General features: G+C 40.2%; 1 protein-coding gene across 4 annotated transcripts in view; it reads right to left on the bottom strand.

Moving 5' to 3' along the window:
• LOC139478240 (grainyhead-like protein 1 homolog) overlaps window positions 1-24,892 on the bottom strand; it is a 64,438-nt gene that overhangs the window by 28,171 nt on the left and 11,375 nt on the right. Inside the window, exon 1 of one of the 4 annotated variants that reach the window (XM_071260651.1) lies at window positions 10,921-11,290. The exons of 2 other annotated variants lie outside the window; for them this stretch is intronic. In XM_071260651.1, the coding sequence (XP_071116752.1) occupies window positions 10,921-10,952 (32 nt within the window). In that variant the 5' untranslated portion in view covers window positions 10,953-11,290. Of the gene's footprint in view, window positions 1-9,470; window positions 10,618-10,920; window positions 11,291-24,892 lie in introns of those variants that run through there. One more of the 4 variants, XM_071260650.1, reaches the window with a different exon arrangement.

Genomic DNA, 24,892 nt, shown 5'->3' with positions numbered 1-24,892 from the left:
CTTTAGTACTTTGGTCGTACTCCTTGAAGGGTTACATTTGATAGTGTTATATATACGTGAATACTATTACGGGTTCATAATGTTAGTCTCGGGGGCTTCAAGCTGGATGCTGTTACAGCGCTGAACATCATCATCATCATCATCATCATCATCATCATCATCATCGTCATCGTCATCATCATCGTCAGCACCAGCATACACCAAATCGTCAAACACAAATTTTAAAAAATCGGTAAAATCTAATCTAAATCTCGAAAAATATATTTAATCTAACCAGTCTCGTGTTTGGTTTTATGGGCGATTATGTTTATACTCAAACTCACTTTGCATATCAATCTCATTATATTGCATGAATGCGTATTTCAGACTGCAAAAAGCTATAAGCATTAATGTCACGGTGCATCAGATGACATCTAAAAACGTTTATCGAACAGTTCATTACGTTAGTTCCTTTGTTAGCAACGGTTCCTGGCAACAGGCATTAAACATAAATATCATGCAACCCATCTCGCGCCAAAGACACATGGCTGAAATTAGCAACTACCCGAAAACAAACCGGAAATTATTTCATCATACAATAGACGTTTATTGTGTTTTGTTTCACGACTATTTGTTGAAAAAATAGCTTTGCCTGACTAGGGTGTCTTTGTGCGGGTGCAGTGACAGGTGAAGATATCGATCAAGGGACACAAGCACGGGGTCAATGAATTATTGATATCAACAAGCTGCAATTGACATCCTTTACTGGAGACAAAGGTGATATCGACATCCACGCACTTGTCGGAGATGACATTTGTGGACTTGAAACGAAAATGACATTTTTGCCTCAGGCACTGTCTAGCAATAAAAAATATCGACACGACTAGGTTGAACTTTTGGTATTAAGGTGATGTGACATATAAATATGTTTACGACGTAAGAAATAGGAAAAGTGTGTTCACCAGTAGGGACTAGAACTGGAACCTTTGCGTGGATGGCGAACGCATTGTCCACTTGCCTACCATACAGCCTCCTTAAAAGATAATCTAAAACACATTTCAGCCTTATATAAAGGTGACTTTTATTATTTTAGGATGCGTGTTCGTCCAATGTTCAACATTAGGTATACTTTCATCCCATCGCCAGTTCCTAAACATTGCATATTCAACTTTCCGTTTAAAAGTTTAAGAAGGGTCTCTTAGTGCATTTCAGGTTTCGTATATTTGAACGCGGTGTTCTGTCAGACTCAGAAAGGACGACCCTGTCGGTATATTGTACGAATACATAGACATAGGAAAATCATAAAATCTTATTGAAATAGTCACGTGTTTTTAAAAAAAGGTCGATTAAAAACTACCAAACACATTCCAAATGCAACATACTGCGAACATGTACTGTTTATTCACCAAACATGCTTTTCAAACCGACAGTCTTAGCCTTTGAGCTCTCATACAAAACCCAACCTTAGATTATATTCGGTGCGTGGTCAAAAGCAAGCTTACTTCGCCGACTGTCAGAAAGACAGAACAACAATAATATAATCCCAAAGGCATGCCTTTTCTAAAGAATCTCATCTCCCATAAAGAGTTTTAAGGTAGAATGTCTTACAGGAAAGTCCCATTATTGAACAATGTGCATTCACTGAAGCGCTATGGTCACAGAACCACGGAAGCGTGAACTACCTTTTAATAGCAGAGACCCACTGGAGAACTTCCTCGGTAAGGGGTAAAGAAAAGGGTCCTGCGCAGTTTCCGACACAGAATCGTTATGCAACAACATAGACGATAATAATGATTATGACAATACTAGCAAGCATGATGGTAATAATGCTGAATATATTTTAAGTGGATGAATATAATAATTCAACGATGTTAAGCAAACCCTGTGGTGACGAGTGTTTGTGAGTATGTGTGCGTGCGTGCGTGGATGGTTGGGGGTAGAATTTCTATTAATAAGCTGTGATTATTACAGGGGATAGTTTGGTGGAATAAGTTGTACACTTAAGGCAATAATAAGGTTGTATATAAGTGTGCCCTGCATATGATAGTGTCAGTCGTGGTGTAGGATAAGATAAAGCAGGTTGTGTCTTGGATATGCCCCGGAGCGCCGTCACAACATGTGTAGATGAGAAATATATTTCTTAACTTTCCTATGTGTAAATGGACAATGAGGACAGTGTATTTAAGCAGCCTAGTTCTCGTTTTTTGAGAGAGTCATACTCTTGAAAAACATTTTGGAAGAAAAACCCGAATGCAAATGTTTAAGGTTGTATTGTCTTAAAGGTTTATCGCAAGACAGACGCATAAACTTTAGGTTGGGATTAAACAAGATTCTGCTTTATTTTTTATCACCGACGGTAAATCGTACTCCCACACAAATGTGTATCAAGGGTGTTGAAACCAGTGATAAATATTTCACGATGAAATGTGTTTATCAACGCGTAAAACACGATATGGGTAGAAGAAGGTAGATATATAACTTTGTGTCTTTTCATACAACACAACACTCTGATATGCATGCATTTTATGACGAGATTTCACAGAGATCTGACATTAACCGCATCCGTAGAAACCACGTGATACATCCAACACCCCCTCCCTCCCCCAATCGAATGGTATGCAGCACTTCCACGTGCCTTAGCAACACCTGCTATCAACATGACAGATAAGAAGCGTGTATATTTCACATGGGGAGCAATGTAAACACTCGAGTTACTAGGACCGTTAATGCATTTCCAATACGATAAAAAGAATACGGGTTGGTGTACTCCGATTAAGTACTTAATTCGAGACAGACAATTACGAAGCAAATCTACATTGACCCCGTTCAGAGGGTGAAACTCGTCCAATGTATTTCGCCTGCTATAGTTTAAGGACTAATGCAACCGTTTTCACAATAGTCGTCCAACCATCCACATCATCTTTGTGCAACTATCATCACAGCCTATCGTCACAATATCAATGCAGCCGTACAATTTGTATTCAACCATCATTATCATCTCAGTACAACCATTGTATACGATTCTGCGGGGGTTGTTGTATACAGGGGTACAATCAAGGTGATTCTAGAGTTTCCAGGGATAGTATTACTAGATTGCAGGGATAGTGTGGACTCCTCCTTGAACAAGGTCGGGAAATGGGAGACAGTTCACGTATATCATTGTCAGCGTGATATATACACTGTCGTGAGGGACATACTGCACATTACGTGCAGACGGGTAGCTCGACTCAATGGTGGGTGAGTGGGTGGATTTGAGTAGGAGTACTCTTGTTTATAAAAACACACCCAAAAGCGACATTGTCCTAAAGATTTCATGGATTCAACATTCGTCTCTTCCTGCCTCATGTTTCTCTAAACATTTTCCGTCAGCTGACTGACACTTGTGACATTGACGAAGTGAAATATACACCTTCTGTCAGACATTACTTGTCGGGATCGCCAACGTGGGATACCTGCACAAGCTGGGGGGGGCTCGTTTCAAAATATTTTGGAAACTTACTTTCGTGATTTGAGAGTGTTTGAAACCTGCTTTTTTACGTTAAAACGAAAATCGAAAAAAAACATGTTTTCTTTCAAACTAGTATACATGGCTTCACACAGAGGCGGACACCATGGGGCAGAATTGCCTCGACCGGGCCAGAGAGAAATGTAAAATATCAATACAGCTCGCATTTATTCAGATAGTGTAATACATTTGAAAGTGCAATTATTTTTCATAAAAAACAAATACATCATATATGGAGGGGCTATGTCAAAACGACTATGTTCAATATTGTCGATAAGCCACAGACGCATCAGAACGCAAACTTAAGTGTTGTATTTGTCGAGAGCCTACACACACTCAAACTCAATATAAGTGAAACCCTCCGTTGATAAGTCACTTAAAAGGAAAAGGGATTGAAGTAAATGTGACCTTCACCTCAGCCCACCTACACAGTCTGTTGAAATGGATATGAGAGGCAAATACGTTTATATCAAACAGAAATGTTTTTTCATACAACAGCCAGCATCATTTGAGTCGATAAAGCATGTATTCGCCTATTAAGGCCACCGGTTATGATTTGTCGGGGTTGATTTAAAAAAACTTTGATAACATTTAACAAAAATTAATCTCAAAATTGATTTAAATATTCAAGGATGTCAAATTTTGAAAGAGCAATTAGGTTGTATATTGGGTATATAGACGCACCTTTGTTGACAGGAACTAGCACACGTGTTCACAAATTTGATTGACAGCTATTCACGTATGGGTGTATGAAATGTACAACAATGTAGCAGTGGTCACAACTTATCACAGCAAATGGAATTAAGATGAGTTTGATCATTGATAGTGTTCTTGATAAATGTATGGGAAGGTTTGGTCGCGTGTAGAAAGGTAATTCAGATCACAAAGTGAGGAGATTTCACATGGTGTTGGTCATAAACTATGTGGGGGATAATAAATATATATTCTGTTGAGATCAGTAGGCATATCATAGATCAGGGAGCATAGATAATTCTTGTTACGCTAAGGTTCTTCAAGTTCAAAAGGACATGATATTCGAGCGGCTCTGTTACAGGGGAGAAATAAGGTCACCAAGTCATAATGGTCTATGCGTCTTAAGTGTCTTATCTTAGTGGTCATACGTCATCGTGACCCCAAGGGTCGCACACCTGAGGCCCCATATAGACAAATCTAGGAGAGAACGAGATGGCCATGTCAATATGCGTTCATGTGAATATTAGAAAATATGACAATGTGTATACTTCTATCTACCACAATGGAATGTTATTTTTAAATCGGGGAGACTTTCAAAGCAAATTACAAATACCGCATTAACTGAGACTGATGGTAAAATTTTGAAATAGATCGTTTTCGAATTCTGAAATGTGTTTGTCTACCAGCGATGTGTGAAGCTTTGACAAGCTTTTACCTGTTCTGCGATAGATAAAAAGAAACTATGGTCCTTACATTGAAAGAGGCTTCACATATGTTCAACATTTGTGTTAATGTTAATGCGTTATGTCTTATAGCGGTAGTAGTCTCATGGGTACTGTATAATATGTGCAGTTTGTCCTGAAATCATACATCATGCATTTAACATGCAATTAAGTGAAAGCGACAACCTGTAGGCGTTTAGTGCTTGCTTTCGGTAACATCTAAAAGGACCGGTCCTTTGATGAATGCAGGTAGCGATTAACATCGCGAGCATCGATAAAAGAGTGTGGGATATCGTTCAAGATAATCACACGATGGTCACGTGATTTATCACATGGACATACATCTTTTTTATGATAAGCGACAAGAAAGAGATGTATGCAAATGAAGTAACTTTATTACCCATTTCTCGACACGATCGCTATCTAGTGAGGAAGGCCACGAGGAAAACCCTGGGGGCAAAGGCGAGGGAGACATAGTATGGGGGGTGGGGGGCTGTTATGCGATTAGGCGGCGGCGTTTAGATGAACATTCTTGAGACTCATTCCTTGATTGCAAAAAATTTTGCCTTTGGCATAACGCATTTGAAACATCTTGTATCGGTACCACCTTTGTAAATAATTAACAAGCAGGCAGCATTTTGCCTGGGGCGGTGACTATGTGTGTTTTTGACGGAGATGTTGCGATAAGTGCTTTTAGTGTTTACGTACTAAGCGCCGACGGTAGCTGGTCAATACGGAATACAGCGCTTACACCTAATGTAAACCTACACGTAATGACTGAAATGTATTGTTATTCTGTTGAAATGGATTACTTGGAATTATTCTAAGTACATGCGGTCTTTGTGCAGATTATACGATCTGTGAAATGAATAATCTTCCTAAGAGGTGAAATAAGCGTCTCAATTGTTTGACATAAACACAGCATACATTCATCCCTATAGACAATGACAAGTCTCCGACATCCATTTCATCAGTCACGGGGATATAATTTTCATGTTTACATTTCTTACTGAGTCAAAAGTTGATTAATGTCTTTGGAAAACAAAGTCATTTGTAATTACAATGACGCACGAACCGTGAAATGTTAGTGTAGTCTATATCGTCATGTACAACATCAGCTAATTGTGTCAGGTGGTGAAAACCATATGTATTCATGTCACTCTCCATTCCAACGTGATATGAATGAGTGTCAATTTCACATCGTGATAATAATGCGGTTTGGGGGTAAACAATGCTATAATAATTGTACATTACAAAAGTTGACCGATGTATATTTCATTATGTCACACCTGCTTTTTGCGGGTATCAGTTGACCGATTGCCAGCTATGTTTGTATAAGTCGTTGATTGACACATTGAAATCGATTCCATTCCGTGAGGGAACGTGATGCTCCCAGTGAAAATTCCTATAGAAACATTGCTTGGGTGCATCAAACATATACAAGTCCATTCAAGTCTTGTTTCTAAGGCCTCGATAATTGCGCTGAATATAATACATGCTAATTTGGTATTTAATCAGGTGTAACGAAACTTATTGATCGACAAGTCTGGCAATCAGTGTCATGATTGAATGGGTAATTTGGGCTTGAGGAGGGGGTCGGTCACATGGGGATGGGGTGGGGTGTTAGGGATTTTGTGGGGTTAAACACCGTTTCATCCGTTCATTAACGCCAAAAGCATTGTTTAAATACTACACACATTATTGATCTTTGTTTCGGAACTTACCCGGATACATAACAAGACAGTGCAAGTCGGAATCATGTCCTGCGGCAAACATACTTCCGCAGGAAGGAAAGAAGAAAAAAGATAATAAATAAATAGAAACGACAAAAATATACCTACTTATACCACAAAACGTTAACAAAAAACATGGAAATTACGATATACATATTGACCCTCATTAAAACCTAATTTTTTGGGATGCAATTAAAGGTCCTGAAGAATAATTCCAAATTCCAAATGGGATCCATGATTTTTGTTTGTTTGTTGTTTAACGCCGCACTCAGCAATATTCCAGTTATATGACGGCGGTCTGTAAATAATCGAGTCTGGACCAGACAATCCAGTGTTTGACACCACGAGCATCGATCCATGCATTTGTGATCGATGACATGCATCATCCAAGTCAGTGAGTCTGACCACCCGATCCTTTTAGTCGCCTCTTACGACAAACATAGTTGTCTTGGTTCCATGACATGGTCCCTTTATCTATATATGTGTATTTGGTAAATATAATATTCACGCAGTTTGACTACAAAGCTATTTCAGTCGGACTGGCATTTACAACTGACTTAAGTTTGACGTTCGTGTCATATGGCCTTTCCAGCTGTTTAGTTTCTGTATCTTGTATCCAGGTATAGAGTCATGAATGCATGGGGGTGGTTAACGTGATAGGCGTGTGCGCCTGTTAACTGTAAGTTTCAAAGCGTTTCCCACTGAATAGCTTAGTGTCGTGACTGAACGGTCGTATTGACTTGACATTATATAAGTGTTATATGTGTGGAAATAGCATTCGTTTCGAATGGTTATGAATCACCAATTGCGTTTCCTAATAGTCAAAAGGATACTTGTGTATGAATAATAAATACGTAGCTGTAAATACAACACGAAATCTTCGTCAACCTTGACGACTGTTTACAGTGAAATGCACACACATAGTGAAATAGACAAGTGTATGTTTCACTGACACAACTGAAAAACATTGACAATTGTCTGGGTGAATTCAAATCCTGAAATAGTCAATGTTGCTGTTGGTGTTTCACGTGATAATTGTGAATCTTGTGTTTTTTTCACTGGCTCCACCCAACAACACTGACAAATATCTGTGGTAAAATGTTTATCCTGAAATAGACAAGTTTGGTGTGATTCTCGTGGGTTTCAACACTGACTCCACCCAGTAGAACAGACAATTGCCAATGGTGAAATGTACGCTCAGAAATATACATCATTGATGTGTACGTTTCACGTGATAATTGTGCATCGCCAGTTTCAACACGGACTCCACCCAGTAGAACAGACAATTGCCTATGGTGAAATGTACGCTTAGAAATATACATCATTGATGTGTACGTTTCACGTGATAATTGTGCATCGCCAGTTTTATCACTGGCCCCACCCAGTAACCTTATTTCACGAAACTGTGTCATGCAGGGTTGAACCTTTCACATCAACCCACTAAACATATTTCGTAAGGCAACTAAATCTTTAAGAATAAACTTCATCTTTTGCTTCTCATCGACAGAAACCACTTCAAGTTACAGAGCAGAGACAATTTAAAAGTACCTTATATGTGTAATAAAAGCAACTAAAAGCAATTTGTTTGATACAAAAGCAACCAATGTTTACAGCACGACACATAACTGGCCTATAACTAAAAAGTTTAAGAAATAGGATTGTCATATTGTACGACCGTAAATATTTTATATTTTTAAATTTATAAACAATTTCATTGGCGACATGCTCATGAGCCAAGAGGGGTGCATCTGTTATTCACGCTTTATACTATTTCGCCTACCGGCAGTAACATATATGAATAATTCATAAGCAAGTAGGCGGGACTGAGGGTGTGTTTATTGGGTGCAGTACCATAAACCAGCGTACACAAAGCGGGGAACCAAATTATTTAATATTTAAATTTTACTTTGGATTACGTTTGAACATAAACTGAATTTCACAGGATTCTTATTAAACAGCGTAATTCCTAATAAAATTAGCCCTGAGACATAAAAGTGTAATTTATGATTTATGAATATGAGAGGATATATATCAATAATATTACGAAAATATGTGAAACCAATTCTTTTCATATTTAGACTTTGATGGCAGAATTTAAAATATGACAAAAATACATAGACATAACTCAGGGACTGAACACAGAGACGAGGTCACACGACTGTCAGCTGTGCAGTCCTGTTTTCGGGCCATGTAATCTGAGCCCTTGAACACATATCGTAACCTTCCCTTGACATGCCCTGAGATTCTGTGCGACCACAGTCAATAACTACATGCTATCGTTTGACATATAATTTTACTCTAAAAAAGGATCATCTATAATTTCGTGCCATCGATTTTCTGTGCAACTCGATATGCAGCGTTAAAATACAGTATGTACTCGTAGTGCTGTTTGAACGGGTAATTGATGTTTCCCCATTCTGCACAAATACAATGATAAAATAAATCTATCGATCACCGAGCTCTGACCACTGATGTGTTTATCACAAGTTGAATAATTCAATTATGATCATCAATAGTATCGGTAATAAATATCTCAGTGTGTTCTGCCATCAATTATAATGTAAATGCGGCGAGTCCCCATGCCTTGCACTATTATAATGGTTGCCTGTGTGCGACAAGTCACGGAAATACGTAGTGTCAAGTTGCATGAGCCTTGAGATTACTGTTGGATTAAAAAAAATTAATTAAAAAACATCAACGAATCTTATAAAAGTGTGTTAATTCATACTGTTTAGAAAACACGGAAATACTCGATGATATATTTGAAATATCACGGAACTGAAACAAATGTCACATTTCGGTATTAATTGAGTGTCTATAAATGAAAGATTGACTTACATTATTGCTGATATTTCGCCATCGGATAATTCAAATCCATCAAGAGAAAGATCTTCCTCGGGGCCCCAGCTCCGCATGTTTACCATGGTCGTTCCTAGCTATCACAATTTCGTATACCCGGCGATCTCAGCCGTGTGTGGGGGTAGCACTGACGTAACCCAACACGCCCTCCCAACATCAATAGAGCGGACTGCACGAACACAGGAGCTCACACCCTACACGGTCCACTAGCCCCGGGGTCCAAGCACTTAACACACTGTCCAGCGATTATGGCGTTGACCACATGGTCAGAAGGTCTTCACCACTGCGTGGACATCTCACGGGTAGTGGTGATCTTAACTGACTGGGGAAATGTCTCCGTTCGTCAGTGGTCAGCTACGCATGGATGGTTCGCCTTTATTGCTGTGTCCCTCGCGGTGCTACCTTTTCTTTGCATAACTATGGTTACCATGGATACATATTATTCTCTCTCTCGTGTCGTCTTCACCAATTTGATGGTTTCTTCTTTAGGGGTAGATTGGTTTGAACCGAGAGGAGTGATTGTCCGGCTTTTTAAGATCCCAAGCCCTAGTCCTTATAACAACATGCCATTGAGTCCGTCTGTGAGGTTGAGTCCTGCGGTTGGACTGTCGCGACGTGTTGTTTTAACACCGAATTACACTCAGCTTGGCAAATTAATATGTACAGTTAAACGCATTCATGTTAATTGCAATTCAATAGCGCCTCTATAAACACTCTTCGGACCCAAAACGATTTAACTACTTGTCAAATTAGGAACTTGGAACCAATTATATTCACCCATTCACACAACCAATTATAAAAGTCCCATGACTACTTAAATCCTGTTAAATAGTCATACCAACATACCAAAACATTAATTAAATCCTTCTGATCTTATTCCAGCTCAGGATCCCGTTTCTTGAGAACGGCGTGTTGAAAAAAAGCTAACATGCCTGTTTAACAAACAGGGGGAATTTATGATAATAGCTACCGAGGTTAGTGTATGCTTTCTGTCGGAGTCACGTGGTTGTAAACTATATTTTTCACACCTCGATGCCTCCATCTTAACACCAATGCCCCAGACAACACATACGACGACTAACACAACCAGGCTCGCGACAGTAGCGATATAGCCACCATCACATCACGGGACGTATAGCACACTGTCCCACCACAATCCTTATCTACTCACTTACCTGCATAAACATCCGAGAAACACCGGGATTATCCTAAAATAGTATCCTCATACACGTGGTCCTATACTGTTGGTAAATAAACTATGCACATCAACCTATGCCAATACAGTATCGCAATTCTAACGACACGGGTGAAATCCCAGGTAGAAATTCCATCGCGTTATGGCGTTCCAACCCCATCTCCTCTGTAACGTCTTCGTCAAGCTATAAGATTCGGTTATAAATAATAGCATAATGAATGAAAAACACCTTACCCCGAACTTTTCGACTTTGTCGCGGTGCTCATTCTACACGGCTTGTGGAACTCGTTAGACCAGTCGGGAAACACAGCTATTGTACGGAGTACCCAGTTCAACCTGTTCCTTTAGCCGTACAATACAAATATAGATGGCCGGCTCACCGGGTAGCCTCCACTTGATCCGAACAACATGGAACGGTAGGTAAAGGCACTGCCAGTCTTGTGGATTCCGTGGATTGTGTGTTGATCTAGAGAGCTGCGTCCCCGGAGTAAGTTTCTACATGGACGAGTTAACGACGAAAAATCCACCGTCCCGCAAAGGATATGACCTGCATAGGCTTCAGGTAGCTGTCAACATAATGCCTCCGCGCATTTTTGTCAATAGCGCTTCTTTTGTTATGCGTTGTACGATTCATTACAGTGGAAAGACGTCGTGAGAAAGAGGGACGGAGTTGTACTCGCAATGCGAAAAGTAAAAGGGGTAGAATGTGAATGGTTGTGCCGTTTGTATACTTCGTATGTAGAAATGACTATGTTTTATTGATAAGGTGTGGTTTGAGCTGAAACGTTGCGTGACATATGCACTCATTGGTTCTAAGTGGCTGTCGTTTTGGTGTTTATCATCACATCGGCTTAGCATCTGAACCGGTATCGGTTTGATTGCTCGATAACGCTGCTGCCACAGACGCTACATCCCCCTCCATCAAGTTAATATCATTTTTGTCACGGGACAGTGTGCAGGAGTTTACGGAAATCGATCTAGCACGTGGGTTGCTGCGCAACGGGACGCTGTCAACAAAGATGCAAAACCAAAATAGGAGTGCGGAAATGGTTTGGTGTGGTTTAATCGGTGGACATTTTCGTTAACGAGTTGGTGACACAAGCGGAAATTGATGTTCATTTTGTAATTTTGTTGTCCGTTTTATGCGATGAACATCTATAAACACTTAAGAACATGTTATAAAACTCGGAGTCCATGTTAGGCATTTTCACATCGAGGCAACAGCGGTGATGCCGTTGTCTGGCAACATGGCGGCGATGAGCTATCGTTAGGAATGGTTCTGTGGCCGTATCACACATCTTGTTAACCAAGCCCCCCTGTAGTACATATACCACACACAATTTCAGATAAATAAAACTTTATTTCTACTATATAAGATTTTAAGTTGTTATAATCATTATCATGTTTTGTTTATTTATACATTTACCACTGTTGGGTATCGGGTAAAAATATTCAAAAGGATTCTGAGTTATTGACATGGGTTTTCCTATTTGACCTTGACCTCAGCAGTTTAAAATGTCAGAATGTGTGTTGAGATGACCCCGTGTCAACTGTGCTTGATGGATACCAATGGATACTACCGGATACCAATGGATACCAATGGATGCTGATGGATACCATACAGATAGCGTTTTGTCTTATCCCGAGGAGCAAGCTGTACATGGACACTGTGATATCGGGACAGGCATGTGGTCTTCGCATGTCACGCCGAAGACCCTGGTTCGAGTCCCCAAATGGTTCTGATGTGTGAAGCCTGTGATAAGGCAGGCTTTTTCTAAATCGTCGTTGAAAAAATTCTCATAACAAATGAGTACCCCCAACCCCGCCCCCACTCCTACCAGTGATGGAATAAATACCTTGTTTTTTGAAAATAATATTTTCTGTGGTCCATTCTGAACATATTTTGTAAAGGCTGAGTGAAAATAGATGCTCATTAGAAATGACAAATTACACACTTTTCACGAACACAAAATCAGCCTGGAGCCTTTGGAATTTTTTGTTTTGTTTTGTGGGCTAGACACATCACATCACGCATCTATATTTTTACTACTGCAGACAACAAAACGACAGGAAAACGTTGTGATTTATAGCCACGAGCTAGCCACGTTATCATAAATGTTAAATCTGGTAGATTGTCATCAACAAGTTTCCGTTTTCTGCCTGGTAAATGAAAAAAAACAGCTGATCAAAATGGAATACGTGCGTTTCCATTTATTAATTCATAAGACATTTCGTGGTCACTTCACTGGTCTCGGGTAGCAAAGTAGCCAAAAGCACTACAGTTCCCTTTGCAGAGTTGCATCCCTTAGAAATATAAGGATCCGGTAATCCTTGGCACGAATCCCATATTTACCCGTCATTAGCATTTCAGCATCATACCCGTGTTTGTGAGTTTCACCAACGTGATGAACGTCTAACATCTGCACCACTCCGACCTTTCCTCCCACACCAAGCTGACACGCCGTGATGTAACGAAAATGGAGATCAAAACTCACTCACTCAACGTTTAAGTCCATGCCTTCGCGCTAGTTCTAAACATATATACTAGATCTAGACTTGACCTTAAGGACATCTGACCAACATACTAACACTCTCTGACCTAGTGTGCTATACAACAGATACTAATCTACCTTTGTAGGCACAAGGCAATGAAAACCAGCCCCGACTGACAGTTTGGTATTTAATATGACCCATCCCTCAGTTTAATACCTGTCCCGTTAACCCATAAGCAATGAGTGCTAAAACAATAATTACCCGTGAAAACGATGTTCCTTTAAAGATAACGATAAAAAACAAATATACACGATGTACACATGCGGGCATGAGTGTATCTGTCTTAAAGGTGGACCCTCCTCCAGTCTGGCGAAATGCCCTGCCTTAAAATTACTCGTGACCCTCTTCAGTCACTGTGAAGTATTATACAGGGTATCCCCCTTAGGTTTCCTTTGAATTTTTTATTTGATTAAGAAAATATTGGATAAAATAATTATGCTTCAACTTTATTTAATTGTTTGTTGGAAAAGCTGGATTTCCTGAAAAATGTGAATGAAGAAAAATACTATTGTACTTCTCCTACTTTCAGAGAAAATGATAGTTTGTCTGGAAGGAGTGAACGGAAAATCACATAACACCCCTCCCCCCCCCCCCCCCCTCCACCAACCCCCACCCCTATATTAAATGTTCAAGCCCCAAAGTCTTGTTTGAAGGACCTGATTCTATCATGCTACCCTAGCTCCTTTAGTTGAGACGATCCGCCTTTAAGTGTCTGAACACCGTGCAATTCTAGGCTGTGACTCACATGGTCCGTGCGTCTGTACCCGATGTTTATATTCCTACATATTACGTTTCATGAGTAGGATTTCAGCTGTGAATGGCGCCCAGTGCAATGAACCCATCGCACAAAGTAATCTTGGGTCATGGTATTATTATACATTTCTTAAGGCTAAGCTAATCGACCTTCTCTCGGGGCCCCCGACCACAGGTGACAGGGCGGACGTGTGGGTATGTTGGTTAATGATAACTTTAATTACCATGTTATGATTTTCATGTTATATGTTCATGATTTGGTTCCTTCATGGACACTGCATTAAGAAAGTGTAAGGTTATATAACTGGTTGGCACTTACAAAATAAATAGTTTATTTGCATGTGAAAACAAATATAGTACAAATATTGGACAGTCAACAAGAGTGAGTAAACGAGAAGCAGGACCCAGAATGCACTCAAGATGAACTACGGTTATAACGAACTCAAAGGGACCACTAATTGCAGTTCGTTCTAACCGTAGTTCGTTATAAACATATTTTATGCATATATACAGCAAATGTCCCAGGCAAACATAGGTTCGTTATATCCGGCAGTTCGTGATAACGTAGTTTCCTGTAGTTTGCTTCGCTTCAGCGTGATGTGAATGGTTGTGATACATCTCAAAATATATATAACTTGTTGGCACTTACAAAATGAATAATTTTTTGGCATGTGAAAACAAATATAGTACAGTTAACAAGAGTGAATGAACGAGACTCAGGACCCAGAATACACTCAATATGCAAATACAGTAAACTACGGTTATAACGAACTCACAGGGACCACTAACTGTAGTTCGTTATAACCGTAGTTCGTTATGAGCATATTCTATGCATATATACAGCAAATGTCCTGGACCAAAAATAAGATATATCTGTCAGTTCGTTATAAACGTAATTTCCTGCAGTTTGCTTCGCTTCAGCGTGATGTAAATGGTTGACACACCTCAAAAGTGTATAGTTTTAAATAAATATGATTCCTTAGAAGACGATTTTGGGGTTGCACCACTTTGTTTCTTTTAGGCTTTTGAATTCATTTTTAGAAACCCTAGAAATTCTTGTCAAGAATCGATCAAGGCATTGTGATTCTATGTTAAAGTATAGGGGTTACGATAGACCCGAAAAAAGTTAAATGAAATGAGATTAGAGCAATTACAAATTTGACATTTCCAATAAAAATGTATGAAAAAAACAACTGATAAAAGGTTAACGTGAAATATTAAGACACAAGATATATAGAGCGAGTTGTCCAGGCTTGCAACATGCGGGTCATTTCCTTGACCGCTTTGATTGATGACATATCAATATCCCCAAGATAAGGCTTGAAGTAAGCCGCATTGTTGACAACCGACAATCATGGCATTAGCATTTCAGAATTCAGCTTTATCAATAATAAGCCTCTTACACGACGTCACCGTGACCTCTATTACTGTCCCGTCACTTCTTTCTGACCGATAACCTCTAGTGGTCAGTCTCGTGAGTGGACACAACTGGACACCTGTATGGCCAATGGCTATCAGTGGGTATTTCAATGACTCGAAAGAAAATGTTTAGATAAAATCATGCTGTAGGATAAGGGACTTTAACAGGTGGAGGGTGTCAGTTGCGTGGGAAATAGTACATGCAATGTTATCATCTTAAAACAATGCTGAAAGAATATTATGATTAGGTTTTAACGAGGACTAAGATGAAGTACAGGTGTGTTTGGGATACGAATAACGCTATGTTGCTATTAAGGCTAATATATAATGTGATTTGGATTAAATTCTCTCAATACGAATAAGGTAGGTATTTTTGTACAGTATATTTATTCTTTTTAGTTTTGCCAAAAGAGACCATGAACAAAAACATTCAAAACATTTTGTTGGAAAATCGAACAACCTGAAACATATTTAGGATGAGTCATATTCCTTAATGCATTCGTGTCAGGAATATTGCCTCTAATTAATGCGATATGATTATGAATTTCGTTCAACAATTTCTTTTTTTCTCCCATGACAGTCTAAACCGTAATGATAAACTGAAAACGTATAAAGGTATAGTTTAGCCTAATGACGCCAGAACGAAGGACAATTTAATTATTACGCTCAATACTTGACAGATTATAATATTCTGTTTTGATCTTCAAATATTATATGTACTGTAAACTACGGTTATAACGAACTCAACGTGACTAGTAATTTTAGTTCGTTATAACCGTAATTCGTTATAAGCATATATACAGCATAACTACAGCATATAGTCGGGACTAAAAAGTTCGTTAGTTATATCTGTTAGTTCGTTATAAGCGTGTTCGTTATAACCGTAGTTTACTGTATCGCGTAAGACAAAAAACAAGGGAAATAATTTTAATAAATGCAATACTTTCAGTTTCAATCCAAACACGCCCCTCCCCAAAAACGCTTCTGATTATTAAATCCATCGTGCTATTATCTCGGCTGTACCAGGTCATATATCATAGCTGTAGGAAATAACACGGCGAAACGCTCATAAATCACCGGTACAACAATCATAAAAGCAGGTGACCCGTGACAACATGTCACTTTCACAGAATGTTGTGCATTGCAAATTAAGTAAGGCTTGATGGCAACCAGCGTACCGCCATCTCCATGCAAGTGACAGACACAGCCACGTTTGCCTTCTCTTTGATCAACTGATGGACTGTAACGCATTGTCATAATTTTTAGCATATTTGATGAAGACGGGGTTGTTCTGATAAACCACTCTTATGTCACAGTCTGTTTTTCAATGTTCATAGGTGACGATGATGCACTTATTAGATCCCCTCTGCAGCTGGTAAAGATATGAATTTCAAGGAGTGTCATTGTCGTTTAATATGATATAAATTGACCGTGATGATACTGGTATTGTATTGTTTGTATACGACGTAGTAGTAATATTGGTAGTAGCGGTAGAAGCAGTGGTGGTAATAATAAATATAGTAATTTTGATGTAATAATAATAATAATAATAATGATAAAAACAACAACAATAATAATAAAAAAACCATAATATGCTACAACTACTACTACTACTACTACTACTACTACTACTACTACTACTACTACTAATACTACTACTACTACAAACACCACTCATGATGAAAACAAGGCATTCCACAGTTTTCTTAAACGAGCCAAGGATGTTGTACATAATCTCAATGTCAGTGTTGATTTTGTTGATGTTCTGTACTGCTGGACGGAACAGAAATGCGTGTCAACCAAGCAAACTGCATTATCAAACCGACCCAGACTAAATTTTTCAAGGAGAGGCTATCTGAATAGAGGATCAGCATCGAGCATATGTGCAATGTGTTGAGAAAAACAGCAACCCCGAAGAGTCCTTCGCTTGGATGAAGTCTGCTGGCCTGAAAAGTGAAACAGAAGACTTTCTGTTTGCTACTCAGGACCAGTCACTTTCCACTCGAAACCGTCAGTGTGATTTTGCAGCAAATTGTAAATATGAAAGGTAGATTGTGCAATGAATTTGATGAGACTGTCCAACACATTGTCAGTGGATATACAGCTTTGGCACAAACACAGTGTCTTAAGCGACATAATCGTGTAGCTCGATCATTTTATTACTGTCTTCGCAATGCTTGTGGTTTTGACACATGGGTCCATCCATGGTACGACCCAGAATATGTAGAGGGCGTCATGGCAAATGATAAATATAAAATTCTTTGGAATAGGCCCTTATACAACCTCAGATGTATCCAGGCCAACACACCTGATTTTGTCCTTTTTGATAAATCCAATGAAATCATACATATTATTGAATTTTCTGTCCCATTTGACACTAATGTGATTGACAAGATTCAGGAAAAAACATGGCAAATATTCAGGCCTCGCTTTCGAAATGTCATGCTTTCATCCCAAGTACCAAGTTGTCCCGACCCCCCATTGTTCCCTGTGCCTCAGGATTGGTACCTCCCAATCTGTTGACTGACATTGGGAGAGTACCCGGGTTTGTTGTCAGGAATACAGCCCTTCTGACAATCTGAGTAATGCAGAAGGCTGCAGTGTTGGGGAGTCTTCACATTCTCCGAAAGGTTCTGGGTGGATTGGACAAGAGATAGAAAGTGGAGGCAGCGATAGAAAACATTTTTCCTTGTGAAAGTTACCTTGAATAAGAAATGAGTAATCTTATCCCCTGTCAAAAAAAGTTAACTACGGCCTTGGAGGTAGTAGTTGTTGTAGTAGAAGTGGTAGTCGTAGTGGGTGTAGTAATTGAAGTAGCAATGGAAGTAGTAGACTTCTACTGCTGCTACTACCACTGTTACCACAGCTGCTGCTACTACTTCTGTTACCACAGCTGCTGCTACTACTTCTGTTACCACAGCTGCTGCTACTACTTCTGTTAACATTACCAGTGCAAATACTACTTCCCTTACCACTACCGGTGCAACGATTGCTTCTGTTAACACTACTGGTTCAGCGACTACTTCCCTTACCACTACCGGTGCAACGACTACTTCCCTTACCACTACCGGTGCAACTACTACTTCCCTTACCACTACCGGTGCAACTACTACTTCCCTCACCACTACCGGTGCAACTACTACTTCCCTTACCACTACCGGTGCAACTACTACTTCCCTTACCACTACCGGTGCAACTACTTCTTCTCTTACTACTTCTGTTACCACTACCGGTGGAACTACTACTTCCCTTACCACTACCGGTGCAAATTACTACTTCCCTTACTACTTCCCTTACCACTACCGGTGCAACTACTACTTCCCTTACCACTACCGGTGCAACTACTACTTCCCTTACCACTACCGGTGCAACTACTACTTCCCTTACCACTACCGGTGCAACTACTACTTCCCTTACCACTACCGGTGCAACAACTACTTCCCTTACCACTACCGGTGCAACTACTACTTCCCTTACCACTACCGGTGCAACTACTACTTCCCTTACCACTACCGGTGCAACTACTACTTCCCTTACCACTACCGGTGCAACTACTACTTCCCTTACCACTACCGGTGCAACTACTACTTCCCTTACCACTACCGGTGCAACAACTACTTCCCTTACCACTACCGGTGCAACTACTACTTCCCTTACCACTACCGGTGCAACTACTACTTCTCTTACCACTACCGGTGCAACTACTACTTCCCTTACCACTACCGGTGCAACTACTACTTCCCTTACCACTACCGGTGCAACTACTACTTCTCTTACTACTTCTGTTACCACTACCGGTGCAACTACTACTTCCCTTACCACTACCGGTGCAACTACTACTTCCCTTACCACTACCGGTGCAACGACTACTTCCCTTACTACTTCCCTTACCACTACCGGTGCAACTACTACTTCCCTTACTACTTCCCTTACCACTACCGGTGCAACTACTACTTCCCTTACCACTACCGGTGCAACTACTACTTCCCTTACCACTACTGGTGCAACGACTACTTCCCTTACCACTACCGGTGCAACTACTACTTCCCTTACTACTTCCCTTACCACTACCGGTGCAACTACTACTTCCCTTACCACTACCGGTGCAACTACTACTTCCCTTACCACTACTGGTGCAACGACTACTTCCCTTACCACTACCGGTGCAACTACTACTTCCCTTACCACTACCGGTGCAACTACTACTTCCCTTACCACTACCGGTGCAACTACTACTTCCCTTACCACTGCCGGTGCAACTACTACTTCTGTTACCACTACCGGTCCAACTACTACTTTTTACCACTACCGGTGCAACTACTACTTCTATTAACACTACCAGTGCAACGATTACTTCTGTTAACACTACCGGTGCAACGACTACTTCCCTTACCACTACCGGTGCAACGACTACTTCCCTTACCACTACCGGTGCAGCGACTACTTTTTACCACTACCGGTGCAACGACTACTTCCCTTACCACTACCGGTGCAACGACTACTTCTGTTAACACTAACGGTGCAACGACTACTTTTTACCACTAACGGTGCAACTACTACTTCCCTTACCACTACCGGTGCAACTACTACTTCCCTTACCACTACCGGTGCAACTTCTACTTCCCTTACCACTAACGGTGCAACGACTACTTTTTACCACTACCGGTGCAACTACTACTTCCCTTACCACTACCGGTGCAGCGACTACGTTTTACCACTACCAGTGCAACTACTACTTCTGTTACCACTACTGGTGCAACGACTACTTCTGTTACCGCTACCGGTACAATGGCTACTTCTGTTACCACTACTGGTGCAACGACTATTTCTGTTACCACTACCAGTGCAACTTCTACTTCTGTTACCACTACCGGTGCAACGACTACTTCTCTTACCACTAATGGTGCGACTATTGCTGTTACGACCTCCGTTACCACTGCTGGTGCAACGACAGCTGCTACTGTTTCTGTTACAACTACCATTGCCACCATTACTCATACTATTTTCTACTGCTGTCACCGTCACTGCGACATGCACTGTAAGCAACAATTAAATAATCTGGGACTGAGATGAACCAGCAAAAAATAAAATTATTCCCATAAAACTGAAATAAGTTTTCAGTTTAAATCAGGGAGCCTGAGCCTGTTGAACCTATATATCTTCCTGTCGAATATTTTCTTAAGTTCTTACTTCTACTGGATCATATATACTACCTTGATGTTCGACTGATGACCAATGACAGAAAACAACATCATAATACTAGTAATCAAATAGGCCTAAGTCGATTGTGAAGCCTACAGGTCATTATTAAACGTTCACTCGACACCTCGAGTACCAGGTTTTGATTCCAAACATTGGAAAAGTTTGAAGCTCATCCTGGAAATGCCCCGTAGTGACAGTGCTTAATATTGGCGAATCGGGGTCAAACCATCTCCCTCTCCAACACCCCCTCACCACCTCACACACACACTTTCAAACCTTATCTAAGCGTGTATATTATCTTACACACCACAGATCTCCACAAAGACCAGATGAAGACACTGACATATATTTACCTGTTTACCTTTCTTAAACCCAATGGTAATAACATATGGACCCAGAAACATTGCAATTTTAATACTTCCGTTTCTGCCCCTGTATATGACACATATGTCATTGCTTGCCATCTCCAAGACTTTATTGATCAATATCGATCAAATAAATCTACCCCGTCAACGGTTGTATTAAATATTAACACAATAGCAAGCACTGGCTCTTCTGCCGTTACCACTGAAGTGGTTAACACACCCGACGAAGATCTCAGCCACTACAGGCGCAATATTCACGTCTTTGATCTGAACACGTGAACACATGGTTAAAAGCGATGGATTCGGGTAGAAATGGGTTAGGTAAATAACGCCCCGCAAGCAAATATCATTGAAAATTACAGTAAGATGTTTCTTCCACAGAATGAACGTATCTTAGGCTGTAGAAAGGGGATCAATAACTATGGTTAATGGGGAATCTGTGTAAGCCAGGGAAACCACTTAGGTCCACCTTTATTCTGGGTCAAATTGCTGTTTATGTTTATTGGAAGGATTTGAGACAACAAACTGAAGGTTTCAATAATGTTTAGAATATCTTTGTTTCTGATTCTGTTGAATTCACTTTCAGTGCTTGAGAACAAACAATGAGAAATCAAAATCTTCATTTGACGAAATATATTGCGTCATGGAGCCACAAATGTCAAGAGGGAAGGACAATTTTAATAATCTAATGTATATTCACCGCGGTGTGTTAATATTCAAGAAGTTTGAGTGAGTGCAGTTTTTACGCCGCCTTCTATAACATTGGCGGGAGACATCAAAAGCTTGCCATATTTATACGATAGGAAAACCCGAGTCTTGATAGGCTAGCGGTTTTACCAAAAATGCTATCCCATTTTCAGATCTAAGGATCTAAGACAAGTGCAAATCAGACTTATGATATTGTGGAATACTATCACACCAAATAACAAAACAAAGGGGAGTTTTTTTTAAATGTTGTATCCAATGCCCAATTAGGAAACGTTTAATCGTCTTCAGGATTTTGAAAGGCGGTCCCACTACCCGAGTCTGGAAGTGAACAAAACCAAATGTTAGGTGCGAATGCATCCCCCCTCTCCCTCTGTCCACCATTGTCCCTGTCAGTCATCCTAAATAATCAACTGTACATCCTTCCGATAATGATAACCAAACGGAATCAAGTTGAGCAAAGTGGAACCATCCTTTCAAATACACTTCTCAGTATGTTTGTGCAGGCAGCCCTGCGCCCGTCAAGTACCCTGAGATAATTATACCCGTGCTGCTATATGTTCTAGGGCTCTTAACGAACTGGTTGACAAGGACGGTGTCACGCCACTATGTTGAACTAACCCGTCAATGCCCAGAATCAGTTTACATCCGTCAAGGCGACGTCAGGAGAATTGGGTGCACGACTTAACACAGACAAAGTTAATTAGTAACAAACTATTTTTTTCTAAATCCTCCAGTACATACACGTATACACTCTAGTAATACAAGGAGGCACGGGTGGCACATTCGCCTCAGGCGCCGCAATTCGCTGCGTAGAAACCGTGCTCCTCTGTTCGAATGCCGGTTCGCCTTGATTGTTTCTAGGTTTGCCAGCACCACACCCGTGCTCGTGGGTTTCACCAAAGCGGTAAAGGTATAAGACCTGTATCAATTCGAGATTTTCGTACACCATAAGATGACAACTGACTGAGGTACTGTTCAAAGCAGCATTAAACTCACTCAGTCACTCTACTGGGAATAGGCTAGTCGTAAACTGCTGCCGAATTTGGATGGGGTAGAAACAATGTCTGGCCTTGCTAGTTGTGTGTCACCATGCGTTGATAGTTAAGACTATTTACAGGTCATCATGACATAGATGGACTATTGCTGACTGGGGCGCACAACATTCGCCCCGCCACCTTTTAATATTCCACAAAACAACACAGAAAAATCTCTTTCATTAGCGACTGAAAATCAAATTCCGTTTTAAAAAAAATCACTGTAAAAATCATAATTTTCGTTACAATGGTCGATGATACAATGGATATGGAGACTTGTTATTTTATCTTTTAAAGAACATGAAAGAAATGTTCAAACACACTTTGGCATAAAACAGAAGGGCGGAAGTGATTTCATTGTCTTACACACCTATTAAAGAATATTTCTCAAAATATAAATGGTATAGCAGGCTATTGAAGCTGACTTGAATCTACCTTTTTACTTTTGAAATGAGCCCCAAACTGAGAATATAAGTTTGAGCACGCGCATGTTATTGACAGTGTAAATTGACAACTGCACCCATATTACTTGACTTTCCTGCAGAAATGAACAAAGTTTCTTACTCCGAAATCAAACGATGCACTAGCACGGATTGGGTATGGATATTCCGCGCGGACGTGCAACTTTGAATGACAAACTGTGCGTTAAGGTGAGATCGGAGGGTTATAGAAATTACCCCTGCATCGCTGACTGGTGCGGGTGGATTAATTCTAAATAAAGTGCAATACAAGTCTAAATGTCAATAAGTGAGTCAGTGGATGCTTTTAAACGCTTGTGTATTTTTGCACAATAGCCACATCTTCAGCATCATTTGGCGTCCCACCTTCAGCCAGAATTTTTGTTGTTAAGAAAAACACCATACAACAATTCAACAGTCTGAAGCGTGATTTTTTTCCAAGTTTATTCGGGGACAATATATTTTTTTTCGATAAAAATTCCCGGGGGCACGGGTGGCCCAGTCGTCTAAGGCGCCGCAATTCGGAGTTGCGTCCCTTGGGCACGCCAGAAACTTATGGCTGTGGGTTCGAATCCCGGTTCGCCCCGATTATGTTTCTAGGTTTGTTAGCAACATACCCATGCTCGTGGGTTTCACCGAAGTGGTAAACGTCTAAGACCTGCATCACTTCAGGCTTTCCTCCCACATTAAGCTGACACGTCACGATATAACTGGAATACTGTTAAAAGCGGCGTTAAACCAAACTCACTCACTCGCCATAATGGTATTGACAATGAATGGTATGCTAATTGTAGTATGTACACACGTTTCCTGAAGAGTGCGAGCACCTGGAACCTAGTGACAACAGGGTAAGAGAACCAATACCAGTAGAGAAAAATGTTGGCATCTTCTGTGGAATACAGAACTGTGGGAAACCGTTTGGGCGTTAGCAAAACTACAGTGTTCTATAGTATCCGTTTATGTGTGCTTTTAGTGAACATTTCATTGACGATCACGTACCCTTGCCACGCGAGGAAGGTTTGACAGATGTCATTCAATGGTTGCGAATAAAATGGAACTTTCCAAAGGTGCAATCGACGGATCTCATATCCCTATTCGGACCTAAATCGCTTGGCTTGGTGTTCATTGATAATGGAGATTATTTTTATATTGAGACCAGATTTTTTTCAGTTTCAGCTGCAGAACCAGATATTTGTTTAATTGACACTAGCAGCCAAACTATCTTGTTTTAAAAACCCACATTGCAACAATGTAATTTTTGTGGTAGGCAACTAATTTCTTGTTTTTCCAACATTACGTGGCATCATTATTTTTCAAAAAAAGTTTCGGGATAATATATTTTTTTTCGATAAAATCGCCACCCCCAGAACATTAAATGCCCCTAAGAGCATGTTAAGTGGGCTACATCAGCTGGCAGCGGGCGCAAGATTCATTCAAGAATTGTCATACACAAATGATGATGTTGAAGCACAGGACAATTAGACAGACAGACAGACAGACAGACAATTTATTCAATAAAAGGCCACTGGCCCAAAATACATACATATGCAGGAATACATAAAGCCTGCGCAAAATGACATATTTACAAACTGGGAAATTTTACATTATTTACATTTTTTTATACTTATTCGCAGTGGATTATTTACTATTTACCCTAAGTTGATGAGCTTTGGTAAGAAAAATAGATATTTTATTATATAAGGTACAATTATGT

The sequence above is a fragment of the Haliotis cracherodii genome, unplaced genomic scaffold (genome assembly GCF_022045235.1).
Source record: "Haliotis cracherodii isolate W230 unplaced genomic scaffold, xgHalCrac1.p SCAF_4, whole genome shotgun sequence".
Lineage (NCBI taxonomy): Eukaryota > Metazoa > Mollusca > Gastropoda > Lepetellida > Haliotidae > Haliotis > Haliotis cracherodii.
This window is presented reverse-complemented; position numbering and strand designations above follow the sequence as displayed.